Source organism: Delphinus delphis, chromosome 3 (assembly GCF_949987515.2).
Source record: "Delphinus delphis chromosome 3, mDelDel1.2, whole genome shotgun sequence".
Taxonomy (NCBI): Eukaryota; Metazoa; Chordata; class Mammalia; order Artiodactyla; family Delphinidae; genus Delphinus; species Delphinus delphis.
In genome coordinates this window covers 15238081-15255107 of record NC_082685.1, presented here as the reverse complement: position 1 = coordinate 15255107, position 17027 = coordinate 15238081, and the positions used below count along the sequence as shown (strand labels likewise).

At 50.9% G+C, this 17027-nt stretch overlaps 1 protein-coding gene across 2 annotated transcripts; it reads right to left on the bottom strand.

Moving 5' to 3' along the window:
• On the bottom strand, positions 1-16837 carry AKAP8 (A-kinase anchoring protein 8). 2 transcript variants are annotated; one of them, XM_060008145.1, is made up of 14 exons: positions 16762-16837; positions 14162-14200; positions 12721-12753; positions 11929-12205; positions 10996-11479; positions 10360-10489; positions 10071-10117; positions 8652-8685; positions 6631-6718; positions 4740-4881; positions 4278-4371; positions 3708-3838; positions 2438-2533; positions 1-950 (listed from the first exon to the last, which is right to left on the bottom strand). In XM_060008145.1, exons 1-14 carry the CDS (start codon positions 16778-16780, stop codon positions 447-449), a joined length of 2118 nt encoding a protein of 705 aa, XP_059864128.1. In that variant the 5' UTR covers positions 16781-16837; the 3' UTR covers positions 1-446. The 2 variants fall into 2 exon arrangements, with proteins under 2 accessions (XP_059864128.1, XP_059864129.1); XM_060008146.1 differs by lacking the exon at positions 14162-14200 and having other exon boundaries at positions 16762-16823.
• Positions 16838-17027: the final 190 nt, after the last annotated feature.

The window sequence follows — 17027 nt, the reverse complement described above, 5'->3', positions numbered from 1 at the left end:
TGAAACTTAAAAAAAAATCCTTTATAAAGCAAGATATATCCTAGTACTGAACTGCTCCCAGACCAAAAAATAATACAGGGCGGGGGGGGGGGGGGGGCGGGCGGCAGGGGTGTTGGTGGTTGTGGTGGTGCATTCAGCCACTGGCTGTATTTAACAAGCAAAGTGTCACCAAAATCTACTTATCCAACTTTTATTATTCCAACTACAGTGTAAAGAGAGATGTCACAGCCACTTGTGGGAATGTACAGCTTCTGCAGCCTTCAAACCAAGGCAGAAAGCCACGCAACTCTTAAGACAAGCCTGTGAGGTACACTTTTCTGAAGGAAATGGCTGGGTCTCTTCACCAAAATAGTATTCCAGCATCATATACCCTAGTACTGCTTATAAACCAAAGAAGAAAGAACAATGCATTATATAACACATCCCCTGAAACAGGGAAAGGAGGATCATTCTGTGGGAATAGTATCTTTGGACTCTGCATCAGTTTGTTCCACTTCGGCTTCTGCAGCAGCTTGGACAGGAGCAGTGACTGTCAAGGTGCCTTCCGACTCTGCTGCCAGGGCTTCCACTTCACCTCCAGCCTTAGCAACTTCACCTCCAGCCTCAGCAGCTTCACCTCCAGCCTCAGCAGCTTCACCTCCAGCCTCTGCTTCAGTGTTGCCCTTCTCAGGTGCCATTCCACAGGGCGCCTCCGCTTCCAGCTGCTCTCCAGGGTGGGGACCACTAGTGGTCTCAGCTGTGTCCATAGGGCCTTCCTCTTGCGCCAGCATTTCACTACTTTTCGGGGTAGGTGCTCCTTCCCCATCTACTGCCCTCACTGCTGCCGTAATCACCTCAGCTAAGACCTCGGCAGCTACCTCCTCCGGCGTCTCTTCCTTATCCTCACCTCCTAAATTGTCATCTCCTTCTATTTCTGGATCAACGGCTTCACTGGTGAAAGGATCTTCACCCTGGCCAAGAAGAGGAAACACAGGTTAGTGCAGTCTAAAGAACTGTCCAAATGAGAGACTGAGGCTCAGGTTGCTGGGAGTTTATCTTTTTATAATGGGCAGAGTCAAGAGAAACCTTTTAAATCACACCAGGTGAGTCAATCCTACAGCTGCTCAGAGCCCACAGACTCAGAAAAGACATCTCAGAAAAGCTTCACCAGTACTATTTTGCACTTATTATTCAAGCATGTAATGGTGAGGAAACGTTTAAAAGACCTAGGCTTTCTTAACCCAATTAAAGAAAAAAAAAAAAAGCCTCATTTTAACAGGAAGTTAAGGCTCTTTCTTAAGTTTCGATTAAGCACTCAGCCCAGGCATGAAGGTTATCCCCGTTTTACAGAGAAGGATATGAGACTTAAAGATCGTTAACTTGCCAGGTCACACAGCCATTAAACATCAGTCAGGATTCAATCCAAGTGTACCTCTCTCAGAAGCTGAATTTCTCATGAGCATATGCTAAAACTATGTCTAGTTTAGAAAAAGTAAACTAAAGATTATCACTAGCAGATTAGAAAATGTGGTTTAAAATACGCTGTTTAGAGAGTTCCCCCGATGGCCTAGTGGTTAGGATTCTGGGCTTTCACTGCCATGGCCCAGGGTTCAATCCCTGGTTGGGGAACTGAGATCCCGCAAGCCGCAAGGTGGGACCCAAAACAAAAACAAAGACACTTATTTAGAAGCTTGAGTCTACAGCTGACTCCAGGAACTTTAAGTCTGTTTAAGCCACAAAGTGAACACTGATCAGTTACGGTTCTTAAACCGGTTATTTAGATTCTATCCCTTTATGGTTGAAATGAACTGTCAAACACTGAAGCAGTTAATAACTGAGAGGAGGGCAAACACATCCTAGTCAGGTTATGCTGAATCTTAACTCCCAGCCCTGAACGCTGAAGTCATGGGGCTGAGCACTTAGCAAAATATGTTTCCCAGGGAGGAACCAGAGACTCTTCCAAGCAGCCTCCTCGCTAGGGTGCCCTCTTTGGGATTTTTTTCTTACTCTGCTCCTGCTACTCCGTAGTATGGCACCACTGGCTCTTCCCTCCCCCTCGTTCCCCATCTCATTGTTGGTTGTCTCTGCCCGCAAAACCTTGTTTTTAGCTTCTACCTGGACCATTATCATTTACTTTGGTTTGCTGCTTTGTTTTGAAGCATCTCACCAGCGTTTTGCTTGGTATTTTATGGATAGTCAGGGTTTCTCATGGTGAGAGTCAGCACCATCACACAGATTAATCAAGTAGGACCAAACTCCAGAATTCCCAGGCAAGCAGTGAGTCTCAGGAAATGCGCAGTTGTGGAATCCCAAGCCCGATACATTCCAACATCTCTCAGTTCTTCAAAAGACTCAGAAATGCCAAACACTGCACTCTGGATATAATTCCAAACCCACAGAGTTAGTTCATCCTCCATCTCAAAAGCTCTTCCCATCTACTGGACTCCTGAGCACAAACCTTGAGGTATTTTTCCAGCATCTTCACAATATGTCTGTTGTTCAAAACACTCTTAGCCACATGGAGACTTGTTTTCTTGAACTGTTCAGCAGCCAACTACAAAGGGAATCAAACATGGGCTTTTAAAAATGGCGTGCATAGAGAAGCATGAGAACAAATCAGCCTGGTTACGCTCAGCTGCTCTGAGATTAGTCCTATGCAGAGAGACAACTAACATCTTTCTTCACTATGGTAAGTCCCCAAATGCTAGGCTCCAATAATGAAAGAAAGAAGGCACTGGAGAGGCACCGGAACTGAGATTGTGAAATAGTGTTAGAAAAGTCTGATAATCTCAAAAGACAAAAGCACAGGCACACGACTGATGTATACTATGTGCACAAGCAAGGATGAAATAAGAACATTTACAGATCAGAAGCTATGTGGACTCAGTAGGGGAAAAGGGCAAGCTTTTTCTTCAGTTTTTTGAGTTTTATTGACTTTACAAGTAAATTCTAGAGCAAAAGTCTGAATGCTGCAACCATTTGACTGTTCTAGAGCTTGACACATTCATATGATAATCCCATATTTGTACAGGGGTTTTTGGCTGATCTTTAATAATACCAGGAGACGGGTGGACAGGTAGCTCCAATTTGGTAGTCAGGGTAAACCAACGATAGACAGAGATGCTCAACCAGGGCTTGGCGAGCTACAGCCCGCAGACCAAACGTGGGTACACCCATTCCTTTACTTATGGCCTTTGGCTGCTTTTGCCCATCAGCAGCGGACTTGAGGCGTTAGGCAGGCTTTAGGCAGAGACCTGATGGCCTTCAAAGCTGAAAATATTTACAATTTGACCCTTTAAAAAAAAAAAAAAATTGCCAACGCCTTGAGCTAAACATTTAGCCTCAGGCCCCATCAGCTAGTAAGGATCAAACCAGTCCTTAGTCCTGGGTCCCCTAGGCCATTCTGCTCTGAGTGGCCCTCAGCCTCAGCTTATAAGAAATCCAGTTTTTCAGCAACTGGGGAATTTACCCGTGTGGTTTACAAAGAACATTCTCAACCCAGGAGAACTGCAGCTACTGGATTTAGTCAATCTCAAGCAACACATTTTTCTCACGTTTTAATAGAAACTGGGGTGCATTTTATAACCACCTAATGAAATGATGGACTTGACGGTATATGGCAAAAGCCCCTAAAGATGTTAGCTTCCCCATAAGAGACAGAAAGTTCGGAACCCCTCCCACTAGCAGCCAGGACTGCCTGCCCCACCCAGCATCAGGGGGGCACTCACCCGGCGGTTGTGATTGTGGTCGACAGAGTGCAGGTGCCGCTGGAGGAGCTGGGGCTGCGCAGGGATCAGCATGTCACAAGCCAGGCAGTGAGCAGCCTCTATTTTCTTGAAGAAGTGCTCCTGGCCAATCCCTGTTGACAAAACCCAAGTCTTGTGGGATCTGGGACAGCATGCAAGTGATGCTTTCTTCCCACTTACTCCCCATCAAGGCCCACGTTTTCTCCCTGTAGCCCCTCTCTAAGTTAGGACAGTTAGGACAGAATCTAAGACGGGCATCACCTGCCCTCCAGAAGGAGTATGGAGACAGACAAATGGCCTCTACACCTGGCAACTTTATACTTAACTTTTCTCATTCTTCTGGTCCTTTCTCTTCAAAGGAGAAAAAAACATCAGAGTGCTTAATGTCACTCCAATAAGCTGCCAGTAGAGGTGTCATCTACATTAGGCCACACTTGAAGGCTTCTTTCCCCTGCTAAGCGCCCCTCCCACTTGTCTTCACGTCACATGCTCAACCACCCCGAGCTGGGCTCTGTGATTTGGAATAGCACACACCCCAGGATCACAACTCACCTTTGAAAGGATCTGGTTTTGGTTTTGTGGTTTCCTTCTCCATCAGTTCCTGACGCCGCTTCTCAATTTTCTTATTCCTGTTTACAATGTATTCCTAGAGAGGTTGTGAGATGGCACCAAAGGAAATGAGGAGAGGGTGACACATGTGGATATTTTCCAACTGCACCAGAGGCAGCCCCCCAAGGGTGACTGCCAAGCCCATGGGGGGCAGTGACAGCCTTATCTCAGCTGCTCCAAGGAAGGGAAGACAGCTATCAGAGCAGCTCCATGGGCAGAATTAGTGGGAACTACAATGACGGGAGCTCTCAGTTGTCCCTCTGACTTCGGGACTTGTACACTGCTATTCTGGAAAACGAAATCTTGACCAAGTTTAGGCCTCTTATTTCCCTTCCCTTCTCTGTGAGGGATCTGACACTTGCAGGATCTGGGAAATGCCGTGATGGGAGGCCAAGCGTGATTTACCTGGAGGAACTCCACCGTCTTGTCAGGCAATTTGGTACTTATAAACCGCAGTGTCTCTTTGTGAAATTTGCTTTGCAGATGCTTCTGGATTTCTTCATCTTCAAAGCTACGAAACTTGCACACGGAACAGGCAAACTGAATCCTGGAGAAGGAAGACAAAAAGAAAAGCGGTGATGCACAGATAACCAACTCATCTCTGCTTAGAACTGAAATGGAAATGGGAAAGCAATTTCTGAATTAAGTCTTCTGACTTGTCACAGGGTGTCAGAGTAGCAGTTACCCCAAGTTTCCCCACCTTAAGAATGAGAGTACAACCTTGCAAGTATTTCAGGAAAATGATTCACGTAGCACTTTACTACCTTACCACTCTTTTTGGTCCAAAGGCTCACAAGAGAACAGCCAAAGGTGGAGACTTTTCAGAACTGTGAGCTCCCTAAGTCTCCAGCCCACTGCTCTAGGGGCCTAGTACCTAACTTCATAGCTTCTCAGATGTCTCCTTCTGCAGCCACTCAGAAGATACAAGGCAACCCCAATTTAATACAACAGAGGAACTCCCAAAGACCTCACACAATTCAAAACTCACATATCCTAAGATCAATTCTCCAATGGGACTCAACGTAAAGACATCACAATCAAGTTCTATGAAGGAAAACTGAGGCTTCTTGTGCGCTTTCAAAATCTCACCAAATGCATGCATGCTGTACGGCAAGGGGAGAGCACGCTACAGACCCCCAAACCCCCACAGTGGGGTGCTGCTTCCCTCAGTTCTGCTCCATTTGGGGTGTAATAGCACAGGCCCTGGGGCACTCAGGAGTCCTCCCCTGCCAACTTAGAGATCTGCTGGCCCCCAACGCCTGCCTTCTGATCTCTGGACAAGTGCCACAAGACACTCTTGCCTTTGCAGATACCCCCGAAAGAGGAGTGAAGGGGGAAATCTCCCAGGCCCTATGTGCAGGACTCTCGGTAAGCTACCAAGGAAATACAGGGTTCCTACTTCCACTGCTGCAACTTTACCTCCCCCATGACAATTTCTCCAAGTTTCTTTGAGGATCTTCAGTCACTAGGTATGTTAAAGATTCCTTTAAAAAAGTCATCTCAGTTCCCATGTGGCATGAAAACAGATCTAATATACCTGTCATTTTATTCATCTGTTTAAAAACAAGGATTTCAATGAATTCTGTGTAACACTTGGAACTCCTACTTTTCAGTTCCTGGCTTTCCAGCCTCTACTGTTAGCTCTTTCGCTAAGCATTTCTTTGCACAGGGAAACCACTACCCCCATTTAAGCCTCAAGGGCAAGGGTTCCCTTCCAAGTCATCAAGAGAACCTGTGCATAGAGACATAACCACCTGTGGTCATGGGCCTCATCAACCACGCACTCACGTGGCCACCTGTGGTTTACGGGGAGAGGCGCATGGTGTGGTCACAGCACACAGCCCTTTGGGGTTTGCACTTTTGCATTTTTTTCTATTTAGAGACAAAACCTTGAAGGTAGCAACTATACATATATAATCGTCACATCAAACTCCACAGGTGGTTTGGATTTATGTGGACGAGGGACCCAAAGCACCTTCTTGGCAGCTATGCTGAATGAACTTCACCTGTCTGGGATGACAGACACAAGCCAGGGGGCAAGGGAACTCCTCACAGCCCTGCAGGAGGGCAATCAAGAGAGCCGCCAGCTGGGAATGTGAGGCCACACAGACCCACCAGCAAGAATAAGATTCAGTGTGTTTCCCAAGTTTTGTCTCCCATCGACCTGACTTGGATTTTCTGACATACACCTGGAGTCAGAAGATCAAACCAGGCCCCCCCCTGCATGTGGAGTGATGACAGATGAGCTCAGGGGAGTCTTGACAGTGCTCACCTCCCACCTCGCCTGCCTCCTCACCTGTCAGCTGCTCGGTCTCTCATCCTGTCTCTCCTCCTTTGCTTCTCCCTCCTCTTCTTCACTTCATCATCCTCATCGTCCTTCTCTCCTGCAACAGAAAAGTTCCTTCGAGACACTCTGAGGAGCCTGCAGATGAGCTGAGCACCAGGGCCTTGAATGGGGGCCACAGTTCGGCCACCACACCCCATGCCCTGCCACGGCCTCCACACATGGCGGGGGCAGGACACCCTGAGGTACCAAAGGGCTGTCAAAGGCTCCCAACAGGGGTGGCCTTTGATGAGAACCCTCAGTAGTTCCCAAGGGAGTCACCTCACTCCCCCCATGGTCTGATAAGGCTGGCATGGGCCAGGGACATGGCCCGCCCATCCCACTCACACCATGGCCCACCTGCTCTCTGTGTCCTTCCCTATCTTGCTTTTCTAATCCAGCACCCTACAATTGGGTCTTCTCCCAATGTTACTTAAGGAGAGAGAGAAGCAATTCTTCCCAGATAAAGAGGCAGCAGCTGGAAGGCCTCAGAAAATAAAGCAAGCCACTCTGCTGCCCTCCGTCCCACCTCTAGGTGGACCATGACAACTGTCCCATTGGCCTCCTCTGAACTAGGGCCTTAGCAGGTCTGACAATCCCTGGTGGCCCAAACTCTATCTTCCACTCACAAAAACCGTCAATCTAGGGCTTTCCCAAGAATATGTGGGAAGCAATCCCAGAAATAAAAATGGGAAGAGACCAACTGGTCCTCCGTCCATCCCGTGGGGCCAGTGTGGGAGCTCCTCTGAGAGCTGTGCAGCCCAGAGTCCCAGCATGAGGCGAGGCCAGGCCAGGTCACCGCGGCTCAGGGCCAGGGCCAGACACTGAAAAAAGGTTGGATAAGCATCTGAACTGTAACCCCTACCCCTGATGCCAGTCACGAGACTGTCCCACGAAGATGGCGACCGGCGTGCGCTGCTCAGAAGCCTCTCAAAAGGGCGTGTGGGATATTTGGCAAGAGGTCACTGCCTGAAACTATTACTGCTGTTTAATAGCAAAGTCATCCCGGGTAGGTAGCAGGACCTGCGCGCAATAAACACGTCACCTTTGCTTTAGCATTTACCCCGCTGCATGAGCTGCAGAATGCTCTCTGTGGTCCCATGCTATAAACGTTAACTGCCTCAATAAACAGGGCAGGAGGACCTCAGAGGGTTGGCTAAACCTGAACATATGAGAGAAGGAGCATCTAAGCCAGGGGCCTTCAGAATTTACGGGAGCAGAGTCACACAGGAGGCAGCCTGTGATTCTTAGGGGAAACCAGCTATGGACAGACCCATGGGAACAGGAAAAGAAACAAGTGGCTGCTTCTCCACATCCCCCTGAAGGGCTTAACACTGCTCTGTTCTTGCTGCTTATTTCGGTCTCTTAGGTTTCCCTCGCTCGAACTGGTGAGATCTGCTGAGCAGTGACTGCCTCTGGAGGATCTGGGCCTGAGTGTCCCGACTGTCCCCCCCCTTCCCGAGCTCCCCACCCAGGCAGGTGTCTGAACTCTGCCCCATGCCGTGCCAGTGTCCCCACCACAGAGGCTGAGAGCATGGCCCTGGCCTGGCAAGCAAGGGAACTGTGGACAGAATGAAGCCCAGGAGAGAACAGTACAGGGACCTGCACTGGCCAAGGGGGGAGCAGAGAAGACAAGCTGGAGGGCGCCTTTTCTTTTCTCTCTTGCATTTCTGAGACCCTCCCTTCCCTACCACTGCGAGCTATTGCAGACACCCGGAGATGAGTTTCCCCCTGCCTCTGCAGCCTGCACTGAGCGAGGCAAACAGACCTGTCTCCAGCAAGTGTTGCTCCAAACTCCAAGGCAAAGCCTCGGGGTGACTGGCATGGCTAAGGCCCACCTTGCAGGCAGGGCCCCTCTTCTTCCCTGAGCCACAAGCCCCTCCACCCAGGCCCTGGGCTCGCTCAGAAACCCAGCCCGCCTGGGCATTAGGCAGTGAGTGCAAGGTAGCTGGGCAGACACAGGAAAGCTCAAAGGGATGCTGGGTGATGCCTACCTCTCTGCCTCCCGGATTCGAAGAATTCGTCCTCCTAAAAAGGCACAAAGTCAGACCGTGAGGTGGAATTTCTAGAACTCTCCACGACCAGCCCAGCACCCTGCCACCACCTGGTGGTCGCTGTGCCACCAGGAACACCCCCAAAATGTGTCAGGACAAGTTCCACGGCCATGGGATGGAGCCTGAGTGTCCTCTCACTAGTCCTGGTTGCCTTCTGAGATTCTGTGATGATGACTAACTTGCTTTTTTATTAAAGACACAGTCCAGCTTTTAGTTCTTCCTAAAGCTAGAGAACTACCTCTGGCAAGTGAACGGTTCTGCACATGGGAAGACCAAGAGCCCATCCATCAACTGTGTTAAGCAACCTCGATTTGTAGGAAGCTAGTTCCTGCACTCTTTAATGAAAATGGGCTTTATGAAGTTTCCCAGCTACTTGTTTATGTTATAACAAGCCAGGTATAGATAAAAACAACTCATCTAACTGAAAACTGAAACTGAGGCCATTCCTTAGACATTAAGCTAAAGATTAAATTACCAATCAGCAGATATGCAGAGATTTTCAGACTCAAGATCTAAGCAACCTAGACATGGAGCAAGCAAGACCCTCAGAAAAGTTGAAAATTCACTGTATCCTGCCCCTTCCTCCCCTTCCCCAAACTCGTCTGACCATCAGAAGCACCTGGATGAAGCCTTCATACACCCAGATTTCCAGGCCCTACCCCAGACCTGGATCAGAATTTGCAGGAGGTGGCGAAGGCTTGCTCCCCAGGTGCTTGTGCATGGTCCTGGCTAAGAGCCAGCCTTCAACACCCATCTCCCATGACTGGTTTTGAGAGTTGAATGACAAGGATGCAGCTCAGCACCAGCACAGAGCTGGCAGCAAATGAGTCTTCGGCGCTTGTTTGAAAGCCTCAGCCTACACAGCCACTGCAGTTACCACGTGTATAGCTAGGCACATCACTGCGAGGACACAGGTATGGCTGGGGAGAGGGCTGGGAAGGTCTTCAAGAAAAGAAGGATTGTTGCAAGTGGAAAACTCTTAGAAACCTAGCTGCAAATCTGATTATTAAATCTACTCATGAGGGCTTCCCTGGTGGCGCAGTGGTTGAGAGTCCGCCTGCCGATGCAGGGGACACGGGTTCGTGCCCCGGTCCGGGAAGATCCCACATGCCGCGGAGCGGCTGGGCCCGTGAGCCATGGCCGCTGAGCCTGCACGTCCGGAGCCTGTGCTCCGCAACGGGAGAGGCCACACAGTGAGAGGCCCGCGCCGCAAAAAAAAAAAAAAAAAAAAATCTACTCAAGAGGTAGAGTTGAATCTACCACAGCAACTGTTTCTGCCTCTTTGTAAGGAAGACACTAAAGTAAGGAAAAAATCCCACACTAGAGACACTGGAGGTTGATGAGTAAAGGCGAACTTACACCCCTGAATTCTTCATCTCCTGACCGGAAGTCACCAGCTCCATCATCTACCAAACACAAAGGAATAGGTAAAGTCAGCACCTCGGCAGCTGGCCCACTCCCTGTTTTCACCTCCCAAACTCACTGTCCAGAGTGACTGCGCTTGTCCTGACTACAGTGGGGATTTTGAGAGTGCAGGTGACACACACAGCCCTTGAGTTCCTGTGTGTCCCCTGTCCAGACAAGCAGGCAGAACACCAAGCATGCAACTGACTCATACACAGCTGGGCCTACTGGCCCCAGGGCATACCGTTTTCAGAAAAATCTCCTTCACTGTCAGCCCGGGCTTGTTTGGTGTCTGGCTCATCGTAAATCTGCAACTGCTTCCGTTTCCTGCCCAAGCTATCTGGGCCGCAGCGATCAAACTCTCTCCGCCTAGGCTACAGACAAAAGCATATTCCAATGCATTGCTTACTCGGACGGTTAACATACCCCAGAGAAATGAAGAACAAAGAGGTTGTAAGATCAGAGAACAAGGACAGAAAAGGCCTTTTCAGAAAGCAAAGAAATACAACATGGTTGGACGCCCCCACCCCAACCAAAACACAAGAATTTTATGCTGAGTGAAAGAACCCAGACACAAAAGGCCAAGTATTATATGACTGCATTCATATGGAACGTCCAGAAAAAACAAATCTACAGAGACAGAAAAGTACATTAGTGGCTGCCAGGGGCTGGGGGAGAGAACAGGGAATGACTGCTAATAACAGAGGTTTCTTTCTGGGATGACGGAAACGCTCTAAAATTATGTGGTGGTGAAGGATGCACAATTCTGTACGTTTTTACTAAAAGTTGAAGTGCATTTTAAAATATGAGTGAATCTTACAGACAAAGCTATTTAAAAGGAAAAGCAAATAAGGCAGATGAGAACTTGGCAAGGGCATACCCGATCTCTCATCCGGGTCTGTGACCGGCCACATCCGTAGGGCATAGAGCTGTCATAACCACCTGCCCCCTGCATGCCCATCACGCCAAAGTCAGGGGCCATGGACTGGGAGAAGAGGGAAGGTGGAGGCCTGCTGGCGGAGGGGCCTCCCAGGCCCCGCCCACCCACATAGTTCATTTCCGTCCATGGAGCAGAAAGAGGCTCAGAAGAGGCTGCAGGTGGCATGAAGGGGTCGCTGCGCATAAAGGTGCCGGGGTTGCTGCGGTCCTGGAAGCGGCCCTGGCCTCGGCCCCGCATGAAGTCATCGAGGGAGCCCCGCTCACGGGCTGGGTCCCGGCAGTCACTGTACTGACCACCAAAGCCACCATTGCGGTCGGGCCCCAGGTCAAAGTCATAGTCGTAGCTGTAGCTGGGGCGGTAAGGATTGTGCTCGGGCAGGCAAGGCCTGGAATCATAGGACTCGAACGACTGGAAGCGGAAGGAGCTGCAAAGAAAGCACAACCCATCACCACACTGTCCGGGCACCTCAACGCCTCCTGCAAAGCTGACTTCCCTATATTCAGAACAGCAAAGCCAAACCACCACGCATCCCTCCTAAATGCTCAGGAAATAAAACAGACCAAAATCCCTTTCAAACACTGTTGAAAAGGGGCCTGAAGCCCTGGCCACAGGAATGGGGAGAGTCTGCTAGGCGCCTGAAACAGAAATAAGGAGTCTGGCATAGTTTAGCTAACAGTCATGCCCTAAGCCCCACCACTCAAGAAACCAGCAAGTCCTATTACATGCCTCGGCCCCAACAATGGCTCAATTTATCTATCCTACACTCAGGAGGGAGCTGGAGAAGAGCCCTCCCTGGAAGAGCAGGTGCCCACTCCCGTCTACACAAAGCTGGGCATGCGGGATCCCCCGGGAAGGGCTCAGGTCTATAATCACCTCTCCCGGTCCTGCATGCCCTCCCCACTGCCGCTGCTCCCGCCCCTGCCTCCTTCCTTGGACATCATGTCCAAACGCTGGTTGATCTTGGCAATGAGGGAGTCGGAATTGTCGGTGCACGGCTCTGGGCCATAAGAAGCCATATGCATGGCAGGGCCCCCAGGTGCCAGGCCATCACTGGCCTTGGTGGCCTCCCATGAGGCTGGGCCGTAGCTGTAGGTTGCTCCTGTGGTGACGCTGGTGTTCTGGGCACCATAATAATTGTAGTTTTCATAACCTGACAGAGGGAAGAAAAACTAAATCAGATCTCAGCAGCCACAAGGCCAGCCCATGGTGGACAAGTCTGGGGAGGAGCACCCACTGCCCACGGAGAAGGAAAAGGGTCATGGGTCCAGGTGCTTCTGGCATTACCCCAACACTGCCAAGAGGCAGCAGGAGGAGGGCAGGGGCACGGCCTCAACTCTGAGCAATGGGTTTTCTATACCAGATCCTAAGACTTGCTTCTCATTCAAAGCGAGAGCCCAGGAGCCAGCAGTTGGGACTACTGACGGACCCACCAAAGAGCTGCTGCTCCCAGAATACAACCACAACTCTCCCCACCCCCCATATCCAGCAAGTTCCCCTGGAGGCCTGCCCCCCAGCCCTCCTCAACACCTCAGGTCCAGTCTGTTGAGCCTTCACAACAGCTGTGAGCACGTCTAGGAGTGAAGTTGGGGATCCCTGCACCCCAGCCTCTCTAGGTAGCTGATCGGAGGCCCACTCACCCACCCATGGACCCCCAGAAGGGCCTACCTTGCCAACTGGCCACACCAGTTCCATATGCACCTTAGAAGAAACAAAAACATACGAGTTTTGTTTGCAAAACAAAGGCATCTGAGACACATCCCCTCCCCCCACCACAGCCGGGCGCTGAAGAACAGTTATCGCCTCATCCACTATGCACAGGCCAGGGTTGAGGGTGGCTATGTCAGTGCTCCAGGAGGCACCCTTGGCTGCCCATTACGGCCAGGAAAGGCTGCAATCCACTAGCTGTAAAACTCGTTTCCTACAGAGCACTCAGCGGAGCACAGTCAGGGCTTCTCTCCTAAGCAAGCCTGATCTCCTCCATTAGGGCAACAGAAAGGACACAGCAGCCTTTTTCCAGGAAGCTTGTCCAGCGTGGGCCACCAGCCAAGAGGCCGCCCAGGCCAGGTCCCTAGGTAGAGAGCCCTTCTAAAGTGCCAGTTCTCACCAGGAGCCAGAACTAAGGCACTGCCAACAGCACGGAGAGTGCACTGGTGGAAAATCATGTCCCTAACTCAACTGAGCAAGGGGTCGTCATGTGCCTGAATAACACAGACCTCCTCCTGGGAAACTCAGTGATGGGCAGAAAAGTCACCCTGCTCCTAGTGGTGCTAGAGCCAAGCTCCAGGCTCAGAAAACAAAGTAAACCCTCATCCCATCCCCTGGAACAGATGCTGGCAAAAAGAAGAAAACCTCGCCCACCAAAAAGCACATTCTGGTACTTCAGACACACTTAGCACCATGATATAGACTCACAAGCAGGGTCAGCAAACGGGCCAAATCTAGTCCATAGCCCAGTTTTTGTAGGGCCTGCAAGCTAAGAATGGGTTTTATGTTTTTAAATGGTCAGGAAAGAAAAAAAAACATAATCAAAAGAATACTTCATAACATACGAATTTTGACAAAAGACACATCATTTACACATTTGTCAAAACTCATAGAACTGTTTAACAGAGTTAACGTTAATATAAACTCTAGGCTATAGTTAATAACAATACATCAACATTGGTTTATAAATTGTAACATATAAGGGAACTGTACTGGGGTGAAGGTAGGGGGAGTGTATGGAATTCTATGCACTATCTGCTCAATCCTATAAACTAAAGCTACTAAAAAATAAAGTCTATTAATTATAAAAACCTTTATTTATTTACTTAGAATAAAACAACAAAAGTTGTTAAAAGAAAGACTATTCCGCAACACATGAAGATCATACGATATGCAAATTCCAGTGTCTTTAAGTAAATATTATCGGCGCACTGGCCTACCTACTTGTTTATAAACTGTCTATGGTGGCTTTTGCTCTACAGAGACCATGTAGCCTGCAAAGCGCCCCCAAATTTACTATCTGGCCCTTTACAAAAAAGGTTTCTTGGTCCCAGCTATGTCATGCTGGTGCTGGGGGGTGGGTAGCCCATGCCTCCCTGAAAAGCAGGTCCATCCCACTTACCCTGGGTGTTGGTAGGTCCAGCACTCCATGCCCCATAGCCTGTGAACAGATCTGTGAGTTAGGGTCATATGTGTCATACCAGAGAACAAGTGCTTCTGAGATGCTCTGAGGAACATAAAAGAATCTCCTTGAAGGAGTTCAGTGCCAGCCTTACAAGAAGGCAGCACAACCACAACAATGTTTCCTTAAATGTCATCCCACAGCTGGGTTTTGCATTATCACACTCCACCTGCCTGAGGTCAAAGCAGAAAAAAGAGGAGGTGGATGGGCTTCCGGGACAGTTCTGTCCATTGCCTGAGGAGGGACCTTGACCTAAGCCTCAACCCGCAGCTGAGGAAGACACAGAACCAGCCACCAGCTAGCTCATCATTAGGACACAGTCCCCCGCCCCCACCCCAAGCAGCCATAAGTATCCCACAACTGAGAACAAACTTCGAAAATCTGGAGACAACAGCTGTGCCTCTCTAGGCCTCGCTTCTGTGTGACTCTGAACCGTCCAATGCTCTGCTGGGCCTTGAAGTCCCAGGGCTTCAGCCTGGCCCTAAGGCATCAGACTGCACTCCTCTCTGTGGTGGCTCCCTCTGCCCCTCCAGACATTCCCATGATAGCATCTGTCTAGCCCTGCTTCATCTGTGTCCCTGGAGCCTGGCACAGAGCTGGGCATGGGCAACCATTCATACCTGTCAAACGACTTCACCTTTACAAAGCCTCCTCTCTCTCAAATACATCCTTTCTCTCCTACCAGGACAACCCAAACCACTGAGTGCCTACTGTATGCAACACACGACGGGCACTCAGCACACATTAGTTGTGACATTCAGAGAATGACATTCAGAGATGTTGTGGGAGCTAAGGCTCAGCGGTTAGGGGACTTGATCCAAAGTCACCCTGCTGAAGGTTACGACCTCCCCATGTCACACAGCTTTCCACATCTGTGCAGCAGAAAAGCAGTGATTCTAACAGCAACTGACCAACTGTGGGGCACTGGTCTAACTAAGGAGCATGTGGTATTCACATAACCTCACAATGACCCTTGAGATAGGTACTACTTACTCTGTCGTACACAGAGACTCCAGAGGATAAGTCACCTGCCCAAGAACATGGAGCTGAGGAGAACAAGGACCTGGACCCAGATCGAGGTGCCTCCTATGGCCAAACAGTAACTCTTAAGCCTCAACAAATCTTAGGAAATAACTCTAGATGGAAAAGCTACAGAAGGATTCAGGGAGGCCTCTGCATCTAAACCGAGTCTGAAAAGGTTTTAAGTAAGCAGGAAGATGGGCGTGTGTGTGTGTGTGTGTGTGTGTGTGTGTGTGTGTGTGACCTCTCCAAGCTAAGGACATGCATAAAGCAGAATTACTACTAGCTGAAAACTCTGGTAGGGAGGCAGGTAAAGAAGAGTGAGATCCAGTCACACTGCAGAAAAGACAGGAGTACCAGGTAGAGCCACAAGCACACCATGCACCTCAGGACCTCTCTGCTTCTCTGCAATTCCTGCTGCTGGCCTCCTGCTAATGCTGCCACCTTTCAAAACATGCGCCTTCGCTGCGGCAGCCATGATCAGATCGCTTACTTCTCGAACCTCATACACCTGAATAGGGATCTGCGCCGGGTCAAGCCCAACCCTGCATATTCCAACTGTTCCCTGCGGGCAAACGCGGCTTCCAGCATAGAGCAAAGGCCTCCCAGGAGGCTCAGATTCCAAAGACTGAGAGCAGATCGCCCAAGAAGGTCCGTCCTGCCGCAGGCCCTAAAACCCAAGTGAGTAAGGGCACGTTCCCTCTCACACAGCCCCTCTGGCGTTTCCAGGCCACCACAAAGGACTGCCTTAAGGAAAGCCCCCAATCTGTCACGACCCCAAAGCTCATCGGGTTTCCAAGCTTTGACCAAGATACCCCGCATCTGACCCTTAAATGTGTCGTCCCCGATCTGCACGAGCTAGGTCCGCGGTAGGCGCCCAGTGAGGCTAACCACTGCAGAGGCCGCACTAGGCCCCGCTGCTCTGCACCGCGGGCCTGGCGGGGTCCAAACCTGCGCCGCCCATACGGCTTCCGGGACCGGCGCCCCAGATCACGTGTGCCGCGCGGAGACCCCAGCCAAGCCCCGCAGGTCCCCGGACAGGCCCGACGGCCCGGAAAGAGGCAGCGGTTCCACCTCGGCTCCCGGCCGAAGACCCCGCGCCCCACAAACTCGCGCCATAGCTCCGCCCCCCGGCGCCGCCATTTTGTGGCGTCTTCCAAAAGGGACAGCAAGCCTGCTAGCGGCGAGGATCCGCAGGGCCCGGCCAACCCCGCCAGGGTTAAGGAACTGAAACTGCCCCAACCGCCTGAGGCGCCCCCCGAAGCCCGCCGCAGCGTCGGCACGCCGAAATCTGCCAACTTCCTCAGGCCCTGTCGGCCAATCCGCACGCAGCGCCCCGGGAGCGACGGGGCCGAGATCCAATAAGCTGCGCGCGCGCGCCCTGCCGCCTCGCCGCAGGGCCGGACTGCGGTAACCGCGCTCGGGTGTAGTCCCCGGCCCGCAGCCCTCTGCGTGATGGTGGCCCTGCCGCCCGGGCACCACCTGCCGGTCCCACCCCGCACTGAGTTACCCACACTAACCTCCGTAGCCCTGCTCCATGTCTTCAGCTCGGCCCGCCAGCAGCTCCTTTTTCTAAGCCACCACAGGACGCATGCGCCCAACGCACTTCCCGCCGTCCTCTACTGGTAGACCAGACGCATGTGTCACCCCTTCCACGGGCTACCATTGGCTGGAGTTCACAGCGGGACCGCCCTTACCACCCCAGCTGGCCTTCCGGTTGTTGTGGATCGGTGTTCACAGCACCCTGGGAGTTTTGGTGGACCGCGGTGCCTTGCTGCTCGCAGGC